The 26171-nt window shown below is 46.0% G+C and overlaps 1 protein-coding gene across 2 annotated transcripts in view; it reads right to left on the minus strand.

Moving 5' to 3' along the window:
- LOC137332244 (15-hydroxyprostaglandin dehydrogenase [NAD(+)]-like) overlaps positions 1 to 26171 on the minus strand; it is a 142160-nt gene that overhangs the window by 96708 nt on the left and 19281 nt on the right. For both annotated transcript variants that reach the window (XM_067995936.1, XM_067995937.1), the window contains exon 2: positions 20127 to 20278. In XM_067995936.1, coding sequence (XP_067852037.1) covers positions 20127 to 20219 — 93 coding nt within the window. In that variant the 5' untranslated portion in view covers positions 20220 to 20278. The remainder of the gene's footprint in view (positions 1 to 20126; positions 20279 to 26171) is intronic.

Raw genomic sequence — 26171 nt, forward strand, 5'->3', positions numbered from 1 at the left:
TAAGATCATGGCTGATCTGATCCTAACCTCAAATCTAAATTCATGTCCAATTTCCTGCCCGCTCCCCGTAACCCCTAATTCCCTTCACTTCTAGGAAACTGTCGATTTCTGTTTTAAATTTATTTAATGATGTAGCTTCCACAGCTTCCTGGGGCAGCAAATTCCACAGACCTACTACCCTCTGAGTGAAGAAGTTTCTCCTCATCTCAATTTTGAAAGAGCAGCCCCTTATTCTAAGATTTTTTTTTTTTTAATTCGTTCACGGGATGTGGGCGTCGCTGGCAAGGCCGGCATTTATTGCCCATCCCTAAATGCCCTTGAGAAGGTGGTGGTGAGCCGCCTTCTTGAACCGCTGCAGTCCGTGTGGTGACGGTTCTCCCACAGTGCTGTTAGGAAGGGAGTTCCAGGATTTTGACCCAGCGACGATGAAGGAACGGCGATATATTTCCAAGTCGGGATGGTGTGTGACTTGGAGGGGAACGTGCAGGTGGTGTTGTTCCCATGCGCCTGCTGCTCTTGTCCTTCTAGGTGGTAGAGGTCGCGGGTTTGGGAGGTGCTGTCGAAGAAGCCTTGGCGAGTTGCTGCAGTGCATCCTGTGGATGGTGCACACTGCAGCCACAGTGCGCCGGTGGTGAAGGGAGAGACTGTTTAGGGTGGTGGATGAGGTGCCAATCAAGCGGGCTGCTTTATCTTGGATGGTGTCGAGCTTCTTGAGTGTTGTTGGAGCTGCACTCATCCAGGCAAGTGGAGAGTATTCCATCATACTCCTGACTTGTGCCTTGTAGATGGTGGAAAGGCTTTGGGGAGTCAGGAGGTGAGTCACTCGCCGCAGAATACCCAGCCTCTGACCTGCTCTCGTAGCCACAGTATTTATATGGCTGGTCCAGTTAAGTTTCTGGTCAATGGTGACCCCCAGGATGTTGATGGTGGGGGATTCGGCGATGGTAATGCCGTTGAATGTCAAGGGTAGGTGGTTAGACTCTCTCTTGTTGGAGATCGTCATTGCCTGGCACTTATCTGGCGCGAATGTTACTTGCCACTTATCAGCCCAAGCCTGGATGTTGTCCAGGTCTTGCTGCATGCGGGCTTGGACTGCTTCATTATCTGAGGGGTTGCGAATGGAACTGAACACTGTGCAGTCATCAGCGAACATCCCCATTTCTGACCTTATGATGGAGGGAAGGTCATTGATGAAGCAGCTGAAGATGGTTGGGCCGAGGACACTGCCCTGAGGAACTCCTGCAGCAATGCCCTGGGGCTGAGATGCTTGGCCTCCAACAACCACTACCATCTTCCTTTGTGCTAGGTATGACTCCAGCCACTGGAGAGTTTTCCCCCTGATTCCCATTGACTTCAATTTTACTAGGGCTCCTTGGTGCCACACTCGGTCAAATGCTGCCTTGATGTCAAGGGCAGTCACTCTCACCTCACCTCTGGAATTCAGCTCTTTTGTCCATGTTTGGACCAAGGCTGTAATGAGGTCTAGAGCCGAGTGGTCCTGGCGGAACCCAAACTGAGCATTGGTGAGCAGGTTATTGGTGAGTAAGTGCCGCTTGATAGCACTGTCGACGACACCTTCCATCACTTTGCTGATGATTGAGAGTAGACTGATGGGGCGGTAATTGGCCGGATTATGCCCCCTAGTTCTAGTTTCACCCATCCTTGGGAACATCCTTACCGCATCCACCCAATCAAGCCCCTTCACAATCTTATACGTTTCAATAAGATCGCCTCTCATTCTTCTGAACTCCAATGAGTAGAGTCCCAATCTACTCAACCTCTCCTCATATGTCCACCCCCTCATCCCCGGGATTAACCGAGTGAACCTTCTTTGTACTGCCTCGAGAGCAAGTATGTCTTTTCTTAAGTATGGAGACCAAAACTGTATGCAGTATTCCAGGTGCGGTCTCACCAATACCTTATATAACTGCAGCAATACCTCCCTGTTTTTATATTCTATCCCCCGAGCAATAAAAGCCAACATTCCGTTGGCCTTCTTGATCACCTGCTGCACCTGCATACTAACTTTTTGATCTTCTTGCACTAGGACCCCCAGATCCCTTTGTACTGCAGTACTTTCCAGTTTCTCGCCATTAAGATAATAACTTGCTCTCTGATTTTTCCTGCCAAAGTGCATAACCTCACATTTTCCAATATTGTATTCCATCTGCCAAATCTCCGCCCACTCACCCAGCCTGTCTATATCCCCCTGTAGGTTTTTTATGTCCTCCTCACTCTCCACTTTCCCTCCCATCTTTGTATCATCTGCAAACTTTGATATGCTACACTCGGTCCCCTCCTCCAAATCATTAATATAGATTGTAAAGAGTTGGGGACCCAGCACCGACCCCTGCGGAACACCACTGGCTACTGGTTGCCAGTCCGAGAATGAACCGTTTATCCCAACTCTCTGCTTCCTGTTAGATAACCAATCCTCCACCCATGCCAGAATATTACCCCCAATCCAGTGATTCTTTATCTTGAGCAATAATCTTTTATGTGGCACCTTGTCGAATGCCTTCTGGAAGTCTAAATACACTACGTCCACTGGTTCCCCCGTATCCACCCTGTACGTTATATCCTCAAAGAACTCAAGCAAATAAGATCTCCTCTCATTCTTCTAAACTCCAATGAGTATAGACCCAACCTGTTCAATCTTTCCTCATAAGACAACCCTTCCATACCTGGAATCAACCTAGTGAACCTTCTCTGAACTGCCTCCAATGCAAGTACGTCCTTCCTTAAATAAGGGCACCAGAACTGTACGCAGTACTCCAGGTGTGGTCTCACCAGCACCCTGTACAGTTGTAGCATGACTTCCCTGCTTTTATACTCCATCCCCCTAGAAATGAAGGCCAATATTCCATTTGCCTTCCGGATTACCTGCTCCACCTGTATGTTGACTTTTTGTGTTTCATGTACGAGGACACCCAGATCCCTCTGTACCGCAGCATTTTGTAGAATTTCTCCATTCAAATAATATTTTGCTTTTTTATTTTTCCTCCCAAAGTGGATGACTTCACATTTTCCCACATTATATTCCATCTGCCAAATTTTTGCCCATTCGCTTAACCTGTCAATATCCCTTTGCAGACACTTTGTGTCCTCATCACAACTTGCTTTTCCACCTATCTTTGTGTCATCAGCAAATTTGGCCACAAGACACTCTGTTCCTTCATCCAAGTCATTGATATATATTGTAAATAGTTGAGGCCCCAGCACTGAGCCCTGCGGCACCCCACTGGTTACAGATTGCCATTTTGAAAATGACCCTTTTATCCCGACTCTTTGTTTTCTGTTAGTTAGCCAATCCTCTATCCATGCCAGTATATTACCCCCAACACCATGAGCTCTTATCTTGTGCAGTAATCTTTTATGTGGCACCTTACGAATCCTTTTGGAAATCCAAATATACTGCATCCATTGGTTCCCCTTTATCCACCCTGCCTGTTACTTCCTCAAAGAACTCTAATAAATTTGTCAGACATGATTTCCCCTTCATAAAACCATGTTGACTCTCCTTGATTGTATTATGAGTCTCCAAATGTCCTGCTACTACTTCCTTAATAATGGATTCTAGCATTTTAGGGGTACGGTAGCGTAGTGGTTATGTTACTGGGCTAGTAATCCAGAGGCCTGGACTAAAATCCAGAGTCACAAGTTCAAATCCCACCACAGCAGCTGGTGAATTTAAATTCAATTAATTAAATAAAAATCTGGAATTAAAATACTAGTATCAATAACAGTGGCCATGAAACTACCAGATTGTCATAAAAACCCATCTGGTTCACTAATGTCCTTCAGGGAAGGAAACCTGCCGTCCTTACCCAGTCTGGCCGAGATGTGACTCCAGACCCACAGCAATGTGGTTGATTCTTAATTGCTCTCTGAAATGGCCAAGCAAGCCACTCAGTTGTAAAAATCTCACTAGGGATGGGCAATAAATGCCAGCCTTGCCAGCGATGCCCACATCCCATGAACGAATAAAAAAATTTTTCCCAATGACAGACGTTAGGCTAACTGGTCAAAAGTTACCTGCTTTCTGTCTCACTCCCTTCTTGAATAGGGGTGTTACGTTTGCGGTTTTCCAATCCGCTGGGACCTTTCCAGAAATCTGGTGAATTCTGGAAGATTACAACCAATGCATTCACTATCTCTGCAGCCATTTCCTTTAAGACCCTCGGATGCAAGCCAAGAGGTCCAGGGGACTTGTCAGCCTTTAGACCCATTAGTTTACCTAGTACTTTTTCTCTAGTGATAGTGATTGTTTTTAGTTCCTCCCTCCCCTTTGCCCCTTGATTTTCTACTATTATTGGTATATTATTAGTGTCTTCTACTGTGAAGACAGATACAAAATATCTGTTCAATTCCTCTGCCATTTCCTTGTTTTCCATTATTATTTCCCCAGTCTCATCTTCTAAGGGACCAATGTTTACTTTAGCTACCCTCTTCCTTTTTATATACTTGTAGAAGCTTTTACTATCAGTTTTTATATTTCTAGCTAGTTTACTCTCATAATCTATTTTCTTCCTCTTTATTATTCTTTAACTCATCCTTTGCTGGTTTTTAAAGTTTTCCCAATCTTCGGGCTTTCCAGTAATTTTTGCCATGTTGTCTGTTTTTTCTTTTAATCTGATACCATCCTTGACTTCCTTAGTTAGCCATGGTTGGTTCACCTTTTTTGTGGAGTCTTTCCTCCTCAGAGGGATATATTTTTGTTGTGAGTCATAAAATATCTTTTTAAATGTTTGCCACTGCTTATCCACCATCATAACATGATTGAGTTCGATGTAGTGCTTGACAGGGAAAAAAGTGAATCAGCTGCTAAGATTCTGGACTTGGGTAAGGCCGATTTCAATGGGATGAGACAGAGACTGTCCACAGTAAACTGGGCAAATCTGTTAATGGGTAAAACGACTGATGATCAGTGGGAAATGTTTAAAGAAACATTTAACGAGATACAGAATCGGTTTATACCCCTGAGGGGCAAGAACTCTACTTGCCAAAAAAAACAGCCATGGACAACTAAAGAGGTAAGGGACAGTATAAGACATAAGGAAAGGGCATACAAAAAGGCAAAAAATGGCACAGATCCTGGCGAATGGGAAAGATACAAAGATCAACAAAGGATCACAAAACAGATAGTAAGAGCTACAAAGAGAGAGTATGAAAAGAAACTTGCAAGGGATATCAAAACCAATACAAAGAACTTTTATAGTTATATTAGGAAAAAGAGGGTGGTCAGGAGCAGTGTTGGCCCCTTAAAAACTGAAAGTGGGGATATTGTCATTGACAATGGGGAAATGGCGGACATGTTGAACAATTACTTTGCGTCAGTATTTACAGTAGAAAAAGAGGATAGCATGCCGGAAATCCCAAGAAAACTTATATTGAATCGGGGACAGGGACTCAATAAAATTAACATAAGTAAAGCAACAGTAATGAAGAAAATAACAGCACTAAAGAGTGACAAATCCCCAGGACCAGATGGTTTCCATCCCAGGATTTTAAAGGAAGTAGGTGAGCACATTGCAGATGCCCGAACTATAATCTTTCAAAGTTCTCTAGATTCAGGAACTGTCCCTCCAGATTGGAAAATTGCACATGTCACTCCGCTTTTTAAGAAAGGAGAGAGAGGGAAACCAGGGAATTATAGACCAGTTAGCCTAACATCTGTTGTGGGGAAAATGCTGGAGTCTATACTTAAGGATAGGGTGACTGAACACCTCGAGAATTTTCAGTTAATCAGAGAGAGCCAGCATGGATTTGTGAAAGGTAGGTCGTGCCTGACAAACCTGATTGAATTTTTTGAAGAGGTGACTAAAGTAGTGGAGAGGGGAATGTCAATGGATGTTATTTATATGGACTTCCAGAAGGCATTTGATAGGGTCCCACATAAGAGACTCTCAGCTAAGATAGAAGCCCATGGAATCGAGGGAAAAGTACGGACTTGGTTAGGAAGTTGGCTGAGCGAAAGGCGACAGAGAGTAGGGATAAATTGTTGAAGTTGTACGGGACATTAGTAAGGCCACACTTGGAATACTGTGTACAGTTCTGGTCACCCTATTATAGAAAGGATATTATTAAACTAGAAGGAGTGCAGAAAAGATTCACTAGGATGCTACCGGGACTTGATGGTTTGACTTATAGGGAGAGGTTAGATCGACTGGGACTTTTTTCCTTGGAGAGTAGGAGGTTAAGGGGTGATCTTATAGAAGTCTATAAAATAATGAGGGGCATAGATAAGGTAGATAGTCAAAATCTTTTCCCAAAGGTAGGGGAGTCTATAACGAGGGGGCATAGATTTAAGGTGAGAGGGGAGAGATACAAAAGGGTCCAGAGGGGCAATTTTTTCACTCAAAGGGTGGTGAGTGTCTGGAACGAGCTGCCAGAGGCAGTTGTAGAGGCGGGTACAATTTTGTCTTTTAAAAAGCATTTGGACAGTTACATGGGTAAGATGGGTATAGAGGGATATGGGCCAAGTGCAGGCAATTGGGACTAGCTTAGTGGTATAAACTGGGCGACATGGACATGTTGGGCCGAAGGGCCTGTTTCCATGTTGTAACTTCTATGATTCTATGATGGATTAGGTGAATGGGCAAAACTGTGGCAAATGGAATTCAATGTAGACAAATGTGAGGTCATCCACTTTGGATCAAAAAAGGATAGAACAGGGTACTTTCTACACTACAGGAAGGATGTGATCGCTTTGGAGAGGGTGCAGAGGAGATTCACCAGGATGTTACCAGGGCTGGAGCGCTTCAGCTATGAAGAGAGACTGGGAAGATTGGGTTTGTTTTCCTTGGAGCAGAGGAGGCTGAGGGGGGACATGATTGAGGTGTACAAAATTATGAGGGGCACAGATAGGATGGATACTAAGGAGCTTTTTCCCTTCGTTGAGGGTTCTATAACAAGGGGACATAGATTCAAGGTAAAAGGCGGGAGGTTTAGAGGGGATTTGAGAAAGAACTTTTTCACCCAGAGGGTGGTTGGAGTCTGGAACTCACTGCCTGAAAGGGTTGTGGAGGCAGGAACCCTCACAACATTCAAGAAGCATTTGGATGAGCACTTGAAATGCCATAGCATACAAGGCTACGGACCAAATGCTGGAATATGGGATTAGAGTAGACAGGGCTGATGGCCGGCGCGGACACGATGGGCCGAAGGGCCTCTATCCGTGCTGTATAACTCTATGACTCTATGACTCTATGACTCTATAAATGGTAAAAAGTTAAAAACAGTGGATGTCCAAAGGGACTTCGGTGTTCAGGTACATCGATCATTGAAGTGTCATGAACAGGTGCAGAAAATAATCAATAAGGCTAATGGAATGCTGGCCTTTATATCTGGAGGACTAGAGTACAAGGGGGCAGAAGTTATGCTGCAGCGATACAAAACCCTGGTTAGACCGCACCTGGAGTACTGTGAGCAGTTCTGGGCACCGCACCTTCGGAAGGACATATTGGCCTTGGAGGGAGTGCAGCGTAGGTTTACTAGAATGATACCCAGACTTCAAGGGTTAAGTTACGAGGAGAGATTACACAAATTGGGGTTGTATTCTCTGGAGTTTCGAAGGTTAAGGGGTGATCTAAGGGGTGAAGTTTATAAGATATTAAGGGGAACAGATAGGGTGGATAGAGAGAAACTATTTCTGCTGGTTGGGGATTCTAGGAGTAGGGGGCACAGTCTAAAAATTAGAGCCAGACCTTTCAGGAGCGAGATTAGAAAACATTTCTACACACAAAGGGTGGTAGAAGTTTGGAACTCTCTTCCGCAAACGGCAATTGATACCAGCTCAATAGCTAAATTTAAATTTAAATTAAATTTTGAGGGGGTGACTAGGCGTGTGGATGAGGGTAACGCAGTGGATGTGGTAAACATGGATTTCAGTAAGGCCTTCGATAAAGTTGCTGTCACAGAGACATGGTTGAGGGAGGGGTAAGACTGGCAGCTCAATATTCCGGAGTACAGAATCTTCAGGCGAGACAGAGGGGGAGGTATAAGAGGAGGGGGGGTCGCAATATTAATTAAAGAATCAATTACTGCCATAAGGAGGGATGATATATTAGCAGGTTCCTCAAATGAGGCCATATGGGTGGAGCTTAAAAACAAAAAGGGGGCAAGCACTTTGATGGGAGTGTACTATAGACCCCCAAACAGTCAGGGGGAGATAGATAAACAGATATGTAGGCAAATCTCAGAAAATTGTGCAAATAATAGGGTAATAATAGTGGGGGATTTCAACTTCCCCAATATTAACTGGGATACTCAGAGTGTAAAAGGCTTAGAGGGTACAAAATTCTTAACGTGCATCCAGGAGAGCTTTTTGAGCCAGCATGTAGAAAGTCCTACAAGAGAGGGGGCGGTACTGGACCTAATTCTAGGGAATGTGGCCGGCCAAGTGGAAGAAGTGCTAGTAGGTGAGCACTTTGGTGACAGTGACCATAATTCGGTGAGATTTAAGGTGGTCATGGAAAAGGACAGGGAGGGGCCGGAAATAAAGGTTCTAAATTGGGGGAAGGCCGATTTTAATAGGATAAGGCAGGATCTGGCCAAAATGGACTGGGATCAGCTGCTTGTAGGAAAATCCGCATCGGAGCAATGGGAGTCTTTCAGAAGGGAGATTGAGACCATACAATGGCAACATGTTCCCGTAAAGGTCAAGGGTGGTTCCAAGAACTCCAGGGAACCTTGGATGTCAGGGGATATACGAGAATGGATTAGGAAAAAAAGGAGGGCTTTTGGCAGATACAAAAGGCTAAAGACGGAGGAAGCCCGAGAGGAGTACAAAAAGTGCAGGGGGATACTTAAAAAAGAAATTAGGAGATCAAGGAGGGGCCATGAAAAAACTCTGGCGAGCAAAATAAAGGAAAATCCTAAGATGTTTTATAAGTATATTAAGGGTAAGAGGATGACTAGGGAAAAAATAGGGCCCATTAGGGACAAAAATGGCAATCTGTGTGTGGAGCCGGCAGATGTAGGAGGGGTTCTAAATGAATTTTTTGCATCTGTTTTCACTATGGAGAAGGACGATGTAGACATAGAAATACGACAGGGGGACTGTGATATACTCGAACATATTAACATTGAGCGGGAGGAGGTATTGGCGGTTTTAGCAGGCCTAAAAATGGATAAATCCCCAGGCCCGGACGAAATGTATCCCAGGCTACTGTGTGAGGCAAAGGAGGAGATTGTGGGGGCTCTAACACATATATTCAGAACCTCTCTGGCCACAGGGGATGTGCCAGAGGACTGGAGAACCGCTAATGTAGTACCATTATTCAAGAAGGGGAGTAGGGAAAAACCGGGGAACTACAGGCCAGTGAGCCTAACATCAGTGGTAGGAAAATTGTTGGAAAAAATTCTGAAGGACAAAATTAGTCTCCACTTGGAGAAGCAAGGATTAATCAGGGATAGTCAACATGGCTTTGTCAAGGGAAGATCATGTCTGACTAATTTGATTGAATTTTTTGAGGGGGTGACGAGGCGAGTGGATGAGGGTAACGCAGTGGATGTGGTATACATGGATTTCAGTAAGGCCTTCGATAAAGTCCCGCACAGGAGACTGGTCAAGAAGGTACGAGCCCATGGAGTCCAGGGTGCCTTGGAACTTTGGATACAAAACTGGCTTAGTGGCAGAAGGCAGAGGGTGATGGTCGATGGTTGTTTTTGTGACTGGAAGCCTGTGGCCAGTGGGGTACCACAGGGATCGGTGCTGGGGCCCTTGCTGTTTGTGGTCTACATTAACGACTTGGATATGAATGTAAAAGGTATGATCAGTAAGTTCGCTGATGATACAAAAATTGGTAGGGTGGTAAATAGCGAGGAGGATAGCCTCAGTCTGCAGGACGATATAGATGGGTTGGTCAGATGGGCGGAACAGTGGCAAATGGAATTTAACCCGGAAAAGTGCGAGGTGATGCACTTTGGAGGGACTAACAAGGCAAGGGACTACACAATGAATGGGAGGACCCTAGGCAAGACAGAGGGTCAGAGGGATCTTGGTGTGCAAGTTCACAGATCCCTGAAGGCGGCGGAACAGGTAGATAAGGTGGTAAAGAAGGCATATGGGATACTTGCCTTTATTAGCCGAGGCATAGAATATAAGAGCAAGGAGGTTATGATGGAGCTGTATAAAACACTGGTTAGGCCACAGCTGGAGTACTGTGTGCAGTTCTGGTCGCCGCACTACAGGAAGGATGTGATCGCTTTGGAGAGGGTGCAGAGGAGATTCACCAGGATGTTACCAGGGCTGGAGCGCTTCAGCTATGAAGAGAGACTGGGAAGATTGGGTTTGTTTTCCTTGGAGCAGAGGAGGCTGAGGGGGGACATGATTGAGGTGTACAAAATTATGAGGGGCACAGATAGGATGGATACTAAGGAGCTTTTTCCCTTCGTTGAGGGTTCTATAACAAGGGGGCATAGATTCAAGGTAAAAGGCGGGAGGTTTAGAGGGGATTTGAGAAAGAACTTTTTCACCCAGAGGGTGGTTGGAGTCTGGAACTCACTGCCTGAGAGGGTTGTGGAGGCAGGAACCCTCACAACATTCAAGAAGCATTTGGATGAGCACTTGAAATGCCATAGCATACAAGGCTACGGACCAAATGCTGGAATATGGGATTAGATTAGACTGGGCTTGATGGCCGGCGCGGACACGATGGGCCGAAGGGCCTCTATCCGTGCTGTATAACTCTATGACTCTATGACTCTATGTTAGCTTTTTGGCAACCAAAGTTATTAAGGGATATGGGCCAAATGCAAGTATATGGAGTTAAATCACAGATCAGCCATGATCTTATCAAATGGCAGAGCAGGCACGAGGGGCTGAATGGCCTGCTCCTGTTCCTATGTTCCTATGTTCCTATACCATCTAATCTGTTTACCCAGTCCACTTTAGCCAATTCCGCCCTCATTCCTTTATAATTGCCCTTATTTAAGTTTAATACAGTAGTTTCAGTCTCAAGATCCTCGCTCTCAAACTGGATGTGAAATTCCATCATGTTATGATCACTGTTTCCCAAGGGATCCTTTACTTTGAGATCATTCATTAATCCTGTTTCGTTACCCATTACCAGATCTAAACAGGCCTGTTCCCTGGTTGGTTCCCCAACGTATTGGTCTAAGAAACAGTCCCTAATACACTCTATGAACTCCTCCTCAGGGCTATTTTTGCCAATTTGATTTGTCCAATCTATGTGAAAGTTAAAATCGCCCATGATTATTGCATTACCTTTTTTACAAGCCCCCCTTATTTCCTGATTTATATTTTGCCCTACAGTGTAGCTACTGTTAGGGGGCCTCTATACTACTCCCACCAGTGATTTCTTACCTCCACCCAAATTGATTCGACATCTTGATCTTCTGAGCCAAGATCATTTCTCACTATTATACCAATTTCATCCTTTATTAACAGAGCTACCCCACCACCTTTACCTTTTTTCCTATCTTTCCGAAATGTTAAATAACCCTGAATATTTAGCTCCCAACCTTGGTCACCTTGCAACCACGTCTCTGTAATGGCCACGAGATCAGACCCATTTGTTTCTATTTGTGCCGTCAATTCATCGATCTTATTACGAATGCTGCGCGCATTCAGATAAGGAACCTTTAATTTTGTCTTTTTACCATTCTTTCCTACCCCGGCCCCATTTGCGAGTGCACGCTTATGTTTGTACGCTCTGTCCCTTCCTGACACACTCTGTTTATCATTATTCCCTACTGAAATCCATGCTGAGTATTCTTTATTGTATTCTAGATGTTTTTCTATTGCATCTTTGAGTAAAAATTCCATTATCTTTCCTGCCACCAATGTTAAGCTAACTGGTCTATAATTCCCTCGACTTGTTCTATCTCCCCTTTTTAAATATAGGTTCACATTATTTGTCCGCCAGTCCTCTGGCACTATTCCCTTTTCTAATGAATTTTTATATATGTAATAATGTCTCTGCTATCTCTCCCGTAACTTCTTTTAACATTCACTGATGCAATCCTTTCAGACCAGGGATTTTATCTTCTCTGCGTTTGATTAGTTTATCAATCATCTCCCCCCTTTCTATCTTAAATGTCTTTATATCTTTTTTGATGAGATAAAGGCAGTAATGAGAAAGGACCTTAGCTCAGAAAATCAGGATGTAGAATCAGTATGGGTGGAGCTAAGAAATAAGAACATAAGAAATAGGAGCAGGAGTGGGCCATCCGGCCCCTCGAGCCTGCTCCGCCATTCAATCAGATCATGGCTGATCTTCTGCCTCAACTCCATTTTCCTGCACCATCCCCATATCCCTTGATGCCTTTAATATCTAGTCCTGTTTTGAATAACAGGCTGGAGCAGTTCACAAGCCCCTTACAGTATTTAAAGTGTTGGACAGAGTATAAATCAGGAAATTAGAGGAACATCTATCAAGGTTAATGCAATAATCGTGGGGGATTTTAATCTTCATACAGACTGGGCAAACTAAATTGGCAAAAGTAGTTTCGAAGATGAGTTCATGGAATGCATTCGAGACAGTTTTCTAGAGCAATAAGTCAAGGAACCAACCAGGTAACAGTCTATTTTAGATCTAGTATTGTGTAATGAGACACGGTTAATCAGTAATCTGATTGCATCCGTGAATGTTAAAAGAAGTTACGGGAGAGATAGCAGAGACATTATTACATATATAAAAATTCAGTAGAAAAGGGAATAGTGCCAGAGGACTGGCGGACAGATAATGTGAACCTATATTTAAAAAGGGGAGATAGAACAAGTCGAGGGAATTATAGACCAGTTAGCTTAACATCGGTGGCAGGAAAGATAATGGAATTTTTACGCAAAGATGTAACAGAAAAACATCTAGAATACAATAAAGAATAGTCAGCATGGATTTCAGAAGGGAAAGTCAGGCTTGACCAACCTCACTGAATTCTTTGAAGAAATAACAGAAAGAGTAGACAAGGGTAATGTAGTAGAAGTAATAATTTTGGATTTTCAGTAGGCCTTCGATAAGGTTTCGCATTGTAGACTCATGACTAAGGTCAGAGCATGTGGAGTCAGGGGACAGGTAGCAGAATGGATAGCAAACTGGCTACAAAACAGAAAACAGAGAGTAGAGGTTAAGGTTAGTTACTCAGACTGGTGAAAGGTGGGAAGTGGTGTTCCACAGGGATCGGTGCTGGGACCACTGTTGTTCACAATTTACATCAAGGATTTGGACTCAGGAATCGGAAGTATAATTTCAAAATTTGCGGCTGACACCAAATTAGGGGGTGTGGTTAATACAAAGGAAGATTGCGTCAAAATACAAGAGGCCATTAATAAACTTGCAGAATGCGTGTGTAATTGGCCAATGAATTTCACTCTAGATAAGTGTGAGATGGTGCATTTTGGTGGGAAGAATAAGGAGGCCACACACTGCTTGGATAATAAGAGTCTAAATGGGATAGAGGAGCAAAGGGATCTGGGGGAACAGATACACAAATCACTAAAAGTAGCGACACAGGTTAATAAGGCCATAAAAAAGGCAAATCAAGCACTGGGGTTCATTTCTAGAGGGATAGGATTGAAAAGCAGAGAAGTTATGTTAAACTTGTATAGAACCTTGGTTAGACCACACTTGGAGTATTGTGAACAGTTCTGATCTCCATATTATAAAAAGGATATAGAGGCACTGGAGAAGGTGCAAAAAAGATTCACAAGGATGATACCAGAACTGAGAGGATATAATTATCAGGAAAGGCTGAACAGGCTGAGGCACTTTTCACGAGAAAAGAGGAGACTGAGGGGTGACCTGATAGAGGTCTTTAAGATAGTGATAGGGTTTGATAGGGTAGCAACAGAGAAAATGTTTCCACTTGTGGGGGAGACCAGAACTCGAGGTAATAAATATAAAATAGTCACTAATAAATCCAATAGGGAATTCAGGAGAAACTTCTTTACCCAGAGAGTGGTGAGAATGTGGAACTCGCTCCCACAAGGAGTAGTTGAGGTGAATAGTGTAGATACATTTAAGGGGAAGCTCGATAAACACATGAGGGAGAAAGGAATGGAAGGATATGGTGATAGGGTGAGATGAAGTAGGGAGGGAGGAGGCTCGTGTGGAGCATAAACACCGACATTGACCTGTTGGGCCGAATGGCCTGTTTCTGTGCTGTAGTTTCAGTGTAACACAAAAGGTTTTTACAATTATATTACAATAAACAGGGTAGTCAAGGATAATGTGGGTCCTTTAAAATTAGATGTGGGTAATACTGTAAATGAAAGTAAGGAAATGGCAGACTTGTGGAATAATGACTTTGTGTCAGTCTTCACAGTAGAAGAAGAGGATAATATACCAGACATTCCAGGGAAACTAGTAATGAATCAAGGACTGGCAGTCTCTAATATTAACGTAAGCAAGAAAACAGTATTAGAAAAAATAATGGCACTAAAGACTGACCAATCCCAGGACCTGATGGTTTCCACCCCAGGGTTTTAAAGGAAGTCGGTGAGAAAATAATCTTCCAAAGCTCTCGATTGAGGGATTGTCCCGAGAGAAGGAGGGAGAAAACTGGGGCAAAGAGGTTCCTGTAACCCGAATGTCTGATATTCCCGAGTCAAATATGATCATTAAAATGTGCATCAGGTGCGATTGCACCCTGCGAACTGCAGAGGACAGTCTCATACAGTGCAGTCACACACAATACAGCCACACGCAGTGCAGTCACACACAATACAGTCACACGCAGTGCAGTCACACACAATACAGTCACACACAGTGCAGTCACACGCAGTGCAGTCACACGCAGTGCAGTCACACGCAGTGCAGTCACACGCAGTGCAGTCACACACAATACAGTCACACGCAGTGCAGTCACACACAATACAGTCACACACAGTGCAGTCACACGCAGTGCAGTCACACGCAGTGCAGTCACACACAATACAGTCACACGCAGTGCAGTCACACGCAGTGCAGTCACACGCAGTGCAGTCACACACAATACAGCCACACGCAGTGCAGTCACACACAATACAGCCACACGCAGTGCAGTCACACGCAGTGCAGTCACACACAATACAGTCACACGCAGTGCAGTCACACACAATACAGCCACACGCAGTGCAGTCACACGCAGTGCAGTCACACACAATACAGCCACACGCAGTGCAGTCACACGCAGTGCAGTCACACGCAGTGCAGTCACACACAATACAGTCACACGCAGTGCAGTCACACGCAGTGCAGTCACACACAATACGGTCACACGCAGTGCAGTCACACACAATACAGTCACACGCAGTGCTGTCACACACAATACAGTCACACGCAGTGCAGTCACACGCAGTGCAGTCACACACAATACAGCCACACGCAGTGCAGTCACACGCAGTGCAGTCACACGCAGTGCTGTCACACACAATACAGTCACACGCAGTGCAGTCACACGCAGTGCAGTCACACACAATACAGTCACACGCAGTGCAGTCACACGCAGTGCAGTCACACGCAGTGCTGTCACACACAATACAGTCACACGCAGTGCAGTCACACGCAGTGCAGTCACACACAATACAGCCACACGCAGTGCAGTCACACGCAGTGCAGTCACACGCAGTGCAGTCACACGCAGTGCTGTCACACACAATACAGTCACACGCAGTGCAGTCACACACAATACAGTCACACGCAGTGCAGTCACACGCAGTGCAGTCACACACAATACAGCCACACGCAGTGCAGTCACACGCAGTGCAGTCACACGCAGTGCTGTCACACACAATACAGTCACACGCAGTGCAGTCACACACAATACAGTCACACGCAGTGCAGTCACACACAATACAGTCACACGCAGTGCAGTCACATGCAGTGCAGTCACACACAATACAGTCACACGCAGTGCAGTCACACACAATACAGCCACACGCAGTGCAGTCACACACAATACAGCCACACGCATTGCAGTCACACGCAGTGCAGTCACACACAATACAGCCACACGCAGTGCAGTCACACGCAGTGCAGTCACACGCAGTGCTGTCACACACAATACAGTCACACGCAGTGCTGTCACACACAATACTGCCACACGCAGTGCAGTCACACGCAGTGCTGTCACACACAATACAGTCACACGCAGTGCAGTCACACGCAGTGCAGTCACACACAATACAGCCACACGCAGTGCAGTCACACACAATACAGCCACATGCAGTGCAGTCACGCAGTGCAGTCACACACAATACAGTCACATGCAGTGCAGTCACACACAATACAGTCACATGCAGTGCAGTCACACACAATACAGCCACACGCAGTGCAGTCACACGCAATACAGTCACACGCAGTGCAGTCACACGCAGTGCAGTCACACGCAATACAGTCACACGCAGTGCAGTCACACGCAGTGCAGTCACACACAATACAGTCACACGCAGTGCAGTCACACGCAGTGCAGCCACACGCAGTGCAGTCACACGCAATACAGTCACACGCAGTGCAGTCACACGCAATACAGTCACACGCAGTGCAGTCACACGCAATACAGTCACACGCAGTGCAGTCACACGCAATACAGTCACACGCAGTGCAGTCACACGCAGTGCAGTCACACGCAGTGCAGTCACACGCAGTGCAGTCACACGCAGTGCAGTCACACGCAATACAGTCACACGCAGTGCAGTCACACGCAATACAGTCACACGCAGTGCAGTCACACACAATACAGTCACACGCAGTGCAGTCACACACAATACAGTCACACGCAGTGCAGTCACACACAATACTGCCACACGCAATACAGTCACACACAATACAGCCACACGCAGTGCAGTCACGCGCAGTGCAGTCACACACAATACAGCCACACACAATACAGTCACGCGCAGTGCAGTCACACACAATACAGCCACACACAATACAGTCACGCGCAGTGCAGTCACACACAATACAGCCACACGCAATACAGTCACACGCAGTGCAGTCACACACAATACAGTCACACGCAGTGCAGTCACACGCAATACAGTCACACGCAGTGCAGTCACATACAATACAGCCACACGCAGTGCAGTCACACGCAATACAGTCACAAGCAGTGCAGTCACACGCAATACAGTCACACGCAGTGCAGTCACACACAATACAGCCACACGCAGTGCAGTCACACACAATACAGCCACACGCAGTGCAGTCACACGCAGTGCAGTCACACACTATACAGTCACACGCAGTGCAGTCACACACAATACAGTCACACGCAGTGCAGTCACACGCAGTGCAGTCACACACAATACAGTCACACGCAGTGCAGTCACACACAATACAGCCACACGCAGTGCAGTCACACACAATACAGCCACACGCAGTGCAGTCACACGCAGTGCAGTCACACACAATACATTCACACGCAGTGCAGTCACACGCAGTGCAGTCACACGCAATACAGTCACACACAATACAGCCACACGCAGTGCAGTCACACGCAATACAGTCACACGCAGTGCAGTCACACGCAGTGCAGTCACACGCAATACAGTCACACGCAGTGCAGTCACACGCAGTGCAGTCACACACAATACAGTCACACGCAGTGCAGTCACATGCAGTGCAGCCACACGCAGTGCAGTCACACGCAATACAGTCACACGCAGTGCAGTCACACGCAATACAGTCACACGCAGTGCAGTCACACACAATACAGTCACACGCAGCGCAGTCACACGCAATACAGTCACACGCAGTGCAGTCACACACAATACAGTCACACGCAGTGCAGTCACACACAATACAGCCACACGCAGTGCAGTCACACGCAATACAGTCACACGCAGTGCAGTCACACGCAATACAGTCACACGCAGTGCAGTCACACACAATACTGCCACACGCAATACAGTCACACACAATACAGCCACACGCAGTGCAGTCACGCGCAGTGCAGTCACACACAATACAGCCACACACAATACAGTCTCGCGCAGTGCAGTCACACACAATACAGCCACACGCAATACAGTCACACGCAGTGCAGTCACACACAATACAGTCACACGCAGTGCAGTCACACGCAATACAGTCACACGCAGTGCAGTCACACACAATACAGCCACACGCAATACAGTCACACGCAGTGCAGTCACACGCAATACAGTCACACACAGTGCAGTCACACGCAATACAGTCACACGCAGTGCAGTCACACACAATACAGTCACACGCAGTGCAGTCACACACAATACAGTCACACGCAGTGCAGTCACACACAATACAGCCACACGCAATACAGTCACACACAATACAGCCACACGCAGTGCAGTCACGCGCAGTGCAGTCACACACAATACAGCCACACACAATAGTCACGCGCAGTGCAGTCACACACAATACAGCCACACATAATACAGTCACGCGCAGTGCAGTCACACACAATACAGCCACACACCATACAGTCACACGCAGTGTAGTCACACACAATACAGTCACACGCAGTGCAGTCACACACAATACAGTCACACACAATACAGCCACACGCAATACAGTCACACACAATACAGTCACCCGCAGTGCAGTCACACACAATACAGTCACACGCAGTGCAGTCACACACAATACAGTCACACGCAGTGCAGTCACACACAATACAGCCACACGCAATACAGTCACACACAATACAGCCACACGCAGTGCAGTCACACGCAGTGCAGTCACACACAATACAGCCACACACAATACAGTCACGCGCAGTGCAGTCACACACAATACAGCCACACGCAATACAGTCACACGCAGTGCAGTCACACACAATACAGTCACACGCAGTGCAGTCACACACAATACAGTCACACACAATACAGCCACACACAATACAGTCACGCGCAGTGCAGTCACACACAATACAGCCACACGCAATACAGTCACACGCAGTGCAGTCACACACAATACAGTCACACGCAGTGCAGTCACACACAATACAGTCACACACAATACAGCCACACGCAATACAGTCACACGCAGTGCAGTCACACACAATACAGTCACACGCAGTGCAGTCACACACAATACAGTCACACGCAGAGCAGTCACACACAATAGTCACACGCAGTGCAGTCACACACAATACAGCCACACACAATACAGTCACGCGCAGTGCAGTCACACACAATACAGCCACACGCAATACAGTCACACGCAGTGCTGTCACACGCAGTGCAGTCACACACAGGGCCGTCACACACCCTGCTGTCACACACAGGGCCGTCACACACAGGGCCGTCACACACCGTGCTGTCACACACAGGGCCGTCACACACAGGGCCGTCACACACAGCGCCGTCACACACAGCGCCGTCACACACAGGGCCGTCACACACAGGGCCGTCACACACAGCACCATCACACACAGGGCCGTCACACACCGTACTGTCACACACAGGGCCGTCACACATAGTGCTGTCACACACAGGGCCGTCACACACAGGGCCGTCACACACAGGGCCGTCACACACAGCGCCGTCACACACAGGGCCGTCACACATAGTGCTGTCACACACAGGGCCGTCACACATAGTGCTGTCACACACAGCGCTGTCACACACAGGGCCGTCACACACAGGGCCGTCACACATAGTGCTGTCACACACAGCGCTGTCACACACAGGGCCGTCACACACAGCGCCGTCACACACAGGGCCGTCACACACAGCGCCGTCACACACAGGGCCGTCACACACAGTGCTGTCACTCACAGGGCCGTCACACACAGGGCCGTCACACACAGCGCCGTCACACACAGGGCCGTCACACACAGCGCCGTCACACACAGGGCCGTCACACACAGTGCTGTCACACACAGGGCCGTCACACATAGTGCTGTCACACACAGCGCCGTCACACACAGGGCCGTCACACACCGGGCCGTCACACATAGTGCTGTCACACACCGGGCCGTCACACATAGTGCTGTCACACACCGGGCCGTCACACACAGGGCCGTCACACACAGGGCCGTCACACACCGGGCTGTCACACATAGTGCTGTCACACACAGGGCCGTCACACACCCTGCCGTCACACACAGGGCCGTCACACACAGCGCCGTCACTTCAGTCACATGTCTGATTTATTCTACCAGATTGTTAATGGAGAGGAAATAAATCTACACATTACCTTCGCGCCATTTTTCAGCAGGACTTCAGCAAAAGCTTTACCGAGTCCTTGAGCAGCTCCAGTCACTAAGGCAACTTTTCCAGCAATCAACATTGCCAGGTTGAGATGTTCAGTTCCACGGAACACTGCTTGTCTCTTTTATCTGAAGCAATCTAGTCAAAGTGCAAAAGTTAGTCAACAACCACAAAAGACTTTAGTTGGTTCGACGTCAGTACCGATCTGACTCACAGAAACTCCCAGAGATACGAGATACAGGACAGACACTAACTTATGCTTTTACAGTATACAAAAAGACTTGGGGTGTGTTCAAACAGCTTGGCTCAGTGATAACAGGAACAAACCCCACTCCACAACTTAAACAAACTCAGTGCAGTATTGAGGGAGTCCTGCATTGTCACAGGTGCCGTCCTTTGGATAAGATTTGCCTGCGTGACTGCAGCCATTCAAGAAGCTCAACACCATCCAGGACAAAGCAGTCCGCTTTATAGACAGCCCATACCCCACCTTAAACATTCACTCCCTTCACCACCGGCGCACAGTGGCTGCAGTGTGTACCATCCACAGGATGCACTGCAGCAACTCGCCAAGGCTTCTTCGACAGCACCTCCCAAACCCACGACCTCTACCACCTAGAAGGACAAGAGCAGCAGGCACATGGGAACAACCCCACCTGCACGTTCCCCTCCAAGTCACACACCATCCCGACTTGGAAATATATCGCCGTTCCTTCAATGTCAAATCAAACACAAATTAAATAGATTATTTTCAGAAATAATATTTTGGGATCCAGTATATGAGTAATTTGAGACATGACGTGGTGGGTGCAACAGGCTCGGGAGGAACAGCTGACTTTGGACCTCTGGTTCCCAAAGCTCTCCCCCACTGGGGGTTTCCTCACCTCATATCTGGGTCTGTTGTAGACTCATTTACAGAATCATAGAATTATAGAATGGTTATGGCACAGAAGGAGGCCATTCAGCCCGTCGAGCCCGTGCCGGCTCTCTGCAAGAGCAGTCCAGCTAGTCCCACCCCCTCACTCTTTCCCCGGAACCCTGCAAATTTTTCTCCTTCAGGTACCAATCTAATTCCCTTTTGAAGGCCATGATTGAATCTGCCTCCACCACCCCCTCGGGCAGTGCATTCCAAATCCTAACCACTCGCTGCGTAAACAAGTTTTACCTCATGTTGCCTTTGATTCTTTTGCCAATCACCTTAAATCTAAGTCCTCTGGTTCATGACCTTTCTGCCAATGAGAACAGTTTCTCTCTATCTAGTCTGTCCATACCCTTCATGATTTTGAACACCTCTCTCAAATCTCGTCTCAGCGTTCTCTGCTCGAAGCAGAACAATCCCAGTCTATCCACGTAACTGAGGTCCCTCATCCCTGGAATCATTCTAGTAAATCTTTTCTGCACCCTCTCTAAGGCCTTCACATCCTTTCTAAAGTGCGGTGCCCAGAACTGGACACAATACTCCAGTTGTTGCCAAACCAGTGTTTTATAAAGGTTCATCATAACCTCCTTGCTTGTGTACTCTATGCCTCTATTGATAAAGCCCAGGATCCCGTCTGCTTTTTCAACCGCTTTCTCAACCTGCCCTGCCACCTTCAACATAGAAACAGAGAAAATTGGAGCAAGAGTAGGCCATTCGTCCCTTCGGGCCTGCTCCGCCATTCAAAATAATCATGGCTGATCGTCTAACTCAGTACCCTGTTCCCGCTTTTTCCCCATATCCCTTGATCCCTTTAGCATTAAGAAATATATCTACCACCATCTTGAATACATCTAATGACTTGGCCTCCACTGCCTTCTGTGGTAGAGAATTCCACAGGTTCACCACCCTCTGAGTGAAGAAGCAATAGTGAAAGGCAGAGAAAACAAGGGTGAAAAACAAATAGGGCCATAGTGCAAAATAAAACTAAGATGACTAGCAATCTTAAAAAGACAAGTCTAAAGGCATTGTGTCTTAATGCGCGGAGCATTCGCAATAAGGTAGATGAATTAACAGCGCAGATAGATATTAACGGTAATGATATAGTTGCAATTATGGAGACATGGCTGCAGGGTGACCAAGGATGGGAACTGAACATCCAGGGGTATTCAATATTTAGGAAGGACAGGCAAAAAGGGAAAGGAGGTGGGATAGCGTTGTTAGTAAAGGAGGAAATCAATGCAATAGTGAGGAAGGATATTGGCTCCGAAAATCACGATGTGGAATCTGTATGGGTGGAGCTAAGAAACACCAAGGGGCAGAAAACGTTGGTGGGGGTTGTCTATAGGCCCCCAAACAGTAGTGGAGATGTAGGGGAGGGCATTAAACAGGAAATTAGAGACGCATGCAAGAAGGGTACAACTATAATCATGGGTGACTTTCATCTACATATAGATTGGTCAACCCAAATTAGCAATAATACTGTGGGGGAGGAATTCCTGGAGTGTGTACGTGATGGTTTTCTGGACCAATACGTTGAGGAACCAACGAGAGAACAGGCGATCCTAGACTGGGTATTGTGCAACGAGAAAGGATTAATTAACAATCTTGGTGTGCGGGGTCCCTTAGGGAAGAGTGACCATAACATGATAGAATTCCTCATTAAGATGGAGAGTGAAGTAGTTGAATCCAAAACTAGGATCCTGAATCTAAATAAAGGAAATTACGAAAGTATGGGGTGCGAGTTGGCTATGATAGATTGGGGAACTTTACTAAAAGGGATGACGGTGGAGAGGCAATGGTTAATATTTAAAGAACGTGTGCAGGAATTACAACAACTATTCATTCCTGTCCGGTGCAAAAATAAAACAGGAAAGGTGGCTCAACCGTGGCTTACAAAAGAAATTAGGGATAGTATTAGATCCAAAGAGGAGACATATAAAATTACCAGAAAAAGCAGCAAGCCTAAGGATTGGGAACAGTTTAAAATTCAGCAAAGGAGGACAAAGAGACTGATTAAGAGGGAAAAATAGAGTATGGGAGTAAACTAGCAGGGAACATAAAAACTGACTGTAAAAGCTTCTATAAATATGTCAAGAGAAAAAGATTAGTGAAGACAAATGTAGGTCCCTCACAGTCAGAAATGGGGGAAATTATAATGGGGAACAAAGAAATGGCAGAACAATTAAACACATACTTTGGTTCTGTCTTCACAAAGGAGGACACAAATAACCTGCCAGAAATGTTAGGGAACCAAGGGTCTAGTGAGAGGGAGGAACTGAAGGAAACCAGTATTAGTAAAAAAATAGTGCTGGGGAAATTAATGGGGCTAAAGGCTGACAAATCCCCAGGGCCTGATAATCTACATCCCAGAGTACTAAAGGAAGTGGCCCTGGAAATAGTGGATGCATTGGTGATCATCTTCCAAAATTCTATAGACTCTGGAACAGTTCCTGCAGATTGGAAGGTGGCAAATGTAACCCCACTATTTAAAAAAGGAGGGAAAGAAAAAACACGGAATTACAGCCCAGTTAGCCTAACATCAGTAGTGGGGAAAATGCTAGAGTCTATTATAAAAGATGTGAGAACAGAACACTTGGAGGGCATTAATGGGATTGGACAAAGTCAGCACGGGTTTATGAAAAGGAAATCATGCTTAACAAATCTACTGGAGTTTTTTGAGGATGTAACTAGTAGAATAGACAGGGGAGAACCAGTGGATGTGGTGTATTTGGATTTTCAGAAGGCTTTTGATCAGGTCCCACACAAGAGGTTAGTGTGCAAAATTAAAGCACATGGGATTGGGGGGAATATACTGGCATGGATTGAGAATTGGTTGACAGACAGGAAACAGAGAGTCGGAATAAACGGGGGTTTTTCCGGGTGGCAGGCAGTGACTAGTGGGGTACCGCAGGGATCAGTGCTTGGGCCCCAGCTATTCACAATATATAAAGGTAGGGGAGTCTATAACGAGGGGGCATAGATTTAAGGTGAGAGGGGAGAGATACAAAAGGGTCCAGAGGGGCAATTTTTTCACTCAAAGGGTGGTGAGTGTCTGGAACGAGCTGCCAGAGGCAGTAGTAGAGGCGGGTACAATTTTGTCTTTTAAAAAGCATTTGGACAGTTACATGGGTAAGATGGGTATAGAGGGATATGGGCCAAGTGCAGGCAATTGGGACTAGCTTAGTGGTATAAACTGGGCGACATGGACATGTTGGGCCGAAGGGCCTGTTTCCATGTTGTAACTTCTATGATTCTATGATTCTATGATCAATGATTTGGACGAGGGAACTGAATGTAACATTTCCAAGTTTGCAGACGACACAAAGCTGGGGTGGAATGTAAGCTGTGAGGAGGATGCAAAGAGGCTCCAATGTGATTTAGACAAGTTGGGTGAGTGGGCAAGAACATGGCAGATGCAGTATAATGTGGATAAATGTGAGGTTATCCACTTTGGTTGTAAAAGCAGGAAGGCAGATTATCATCTGAATGGAGATAAATTGGGAAAAGGGGAGGTGCAACGAGACCTGGGTGTCCTTGTACACCAGTCACTGAAAGTGAGCATTCAGGTGCAGCAAGCAGTTAGGAAGGCGAATGGTATGTTGGCCTTCATTGCAAGAGGATTTGAGTACAGGAGCAGGGATGTCTTACTGCAGTTATACAGTGCCTTGGTGAGACCACATCTGGAGTATTGTGTGCAGTTTTGGTCTCCTTATCTGAGGAAGGATGTCCTTGCCATGGAGGGAGTGCAACGAAGGTTTACCAGACTGATTCCTGGGATGGCAGGACTGACGTATGAGGAGAGATTGGGTCGACTAGGCCTATATTCACTAGAGTTTATAAGAATGAGAGGTGATCTACTTTTTTATGAATAATGATTTCCTTCACTAGACCCTTGGTTCCCGAACATTTCTGGCAGGTTATTTGTGTCCTCCTTTGTGAAGACAGAAACAAAGTATGTGTTTAATTGTTCTGCCATTTCTTTGTTCCCCATTATAATTTCCCCCATTTCTGACTGTGAGGGACCTACATTTGTCTTCACTAATCTTTTTCTCTTGACATATTTTTAGAAGCTTTTACAGTCAGTTTTTATGTTCCCTGCTAGTTTACTCTCATACTCTATTTTTCCCCTCTTAATCAATCTCTTTGTCCTCCTTTGCTGAATTCTGAACTGCTCCCAATCCTCAGGTTTGCCGCCTTTTCTGGTAATTTTATATGTCTCTTCTTTGGATCTAATACTATCCCTAATTTCTTTTGTAAGCCACAGTTGAGCCACCTTTCCTGTTTTATTTTTGCGCCAGACAGGAATGAATAATTGTTGTAATTCCTGCACACGTTCTTTAAATATTAACCATTGCCTATCCACCATCATCCCTTTCAGTAAAGTTCCCCAATCTATCATAGCCAACTCGCACCTCATACTTTCATAATTTCCTTTATTTTGACTCAGGACCCTAGTTTCGGATTCAACTACTTCACTCTCCATCTTAATGAGCAATTCTATCATGTTATGGTCGCTCTTCCCTAAGGGACCCCGCACACCAAGATTGTTAATTGATCCTTTCTCATTGCACAATACCCAGTCTAGGATCGCCTGTTCTCTAGTTGGTTCCTCAGTGTATTGGTCTAGAAAACCATCACGTACACACTCCAGGAATTCCTCCCCCACAGTATTATTGCTAATTTGGTTTGACCAATCTATATGTAGATTAAAGTCACCCATGATTATAGTTGTACCCTTCTTGCATGCATCTCTAATTTCCTGTTTAATGCCCTCCCCTACATCTCCACTACTGTTTGGGGGCCTATAGACAACCCCCACCAACGTTTTCTGCCCCTTGGTGTTTCTTAGCTCCACCCATACAGATTCCACATTGTGATTTTCCGAGCCAATATCCTTCCTCACTATTGCATTGATTTCCTCCTTTACTAACAACGCTACCCCACCTCCTTTCCCTTTTTGCCTGTCCTTCCTAAATATTGAATACCCCTGGATGTTCAGTTCCCATCCTTGGTCACCCTGCAGCCATGTCTCCGTAATCGCAATTATATCATAACCGTTAATATCTATTTGTGCTGTTAATTCATCGACCTTATTGCGAATGCTCCGTGTAT

This window comes from Heptranchias perlo, chromosome 14 (assembly GCF_035084215.1).
Source record: "Heptranchias perlo isolate sHepPer1 chromosome 14, sHepPer1.hap1, whole genome shotgun sequence".
NCBI classification, from domain to species: Eukaryota; Metazoa; Chordata; class Chondrichthyes; order Hexanchiformes; family Hexanchidae; genus Heptranchias; species Heptranchias perlo.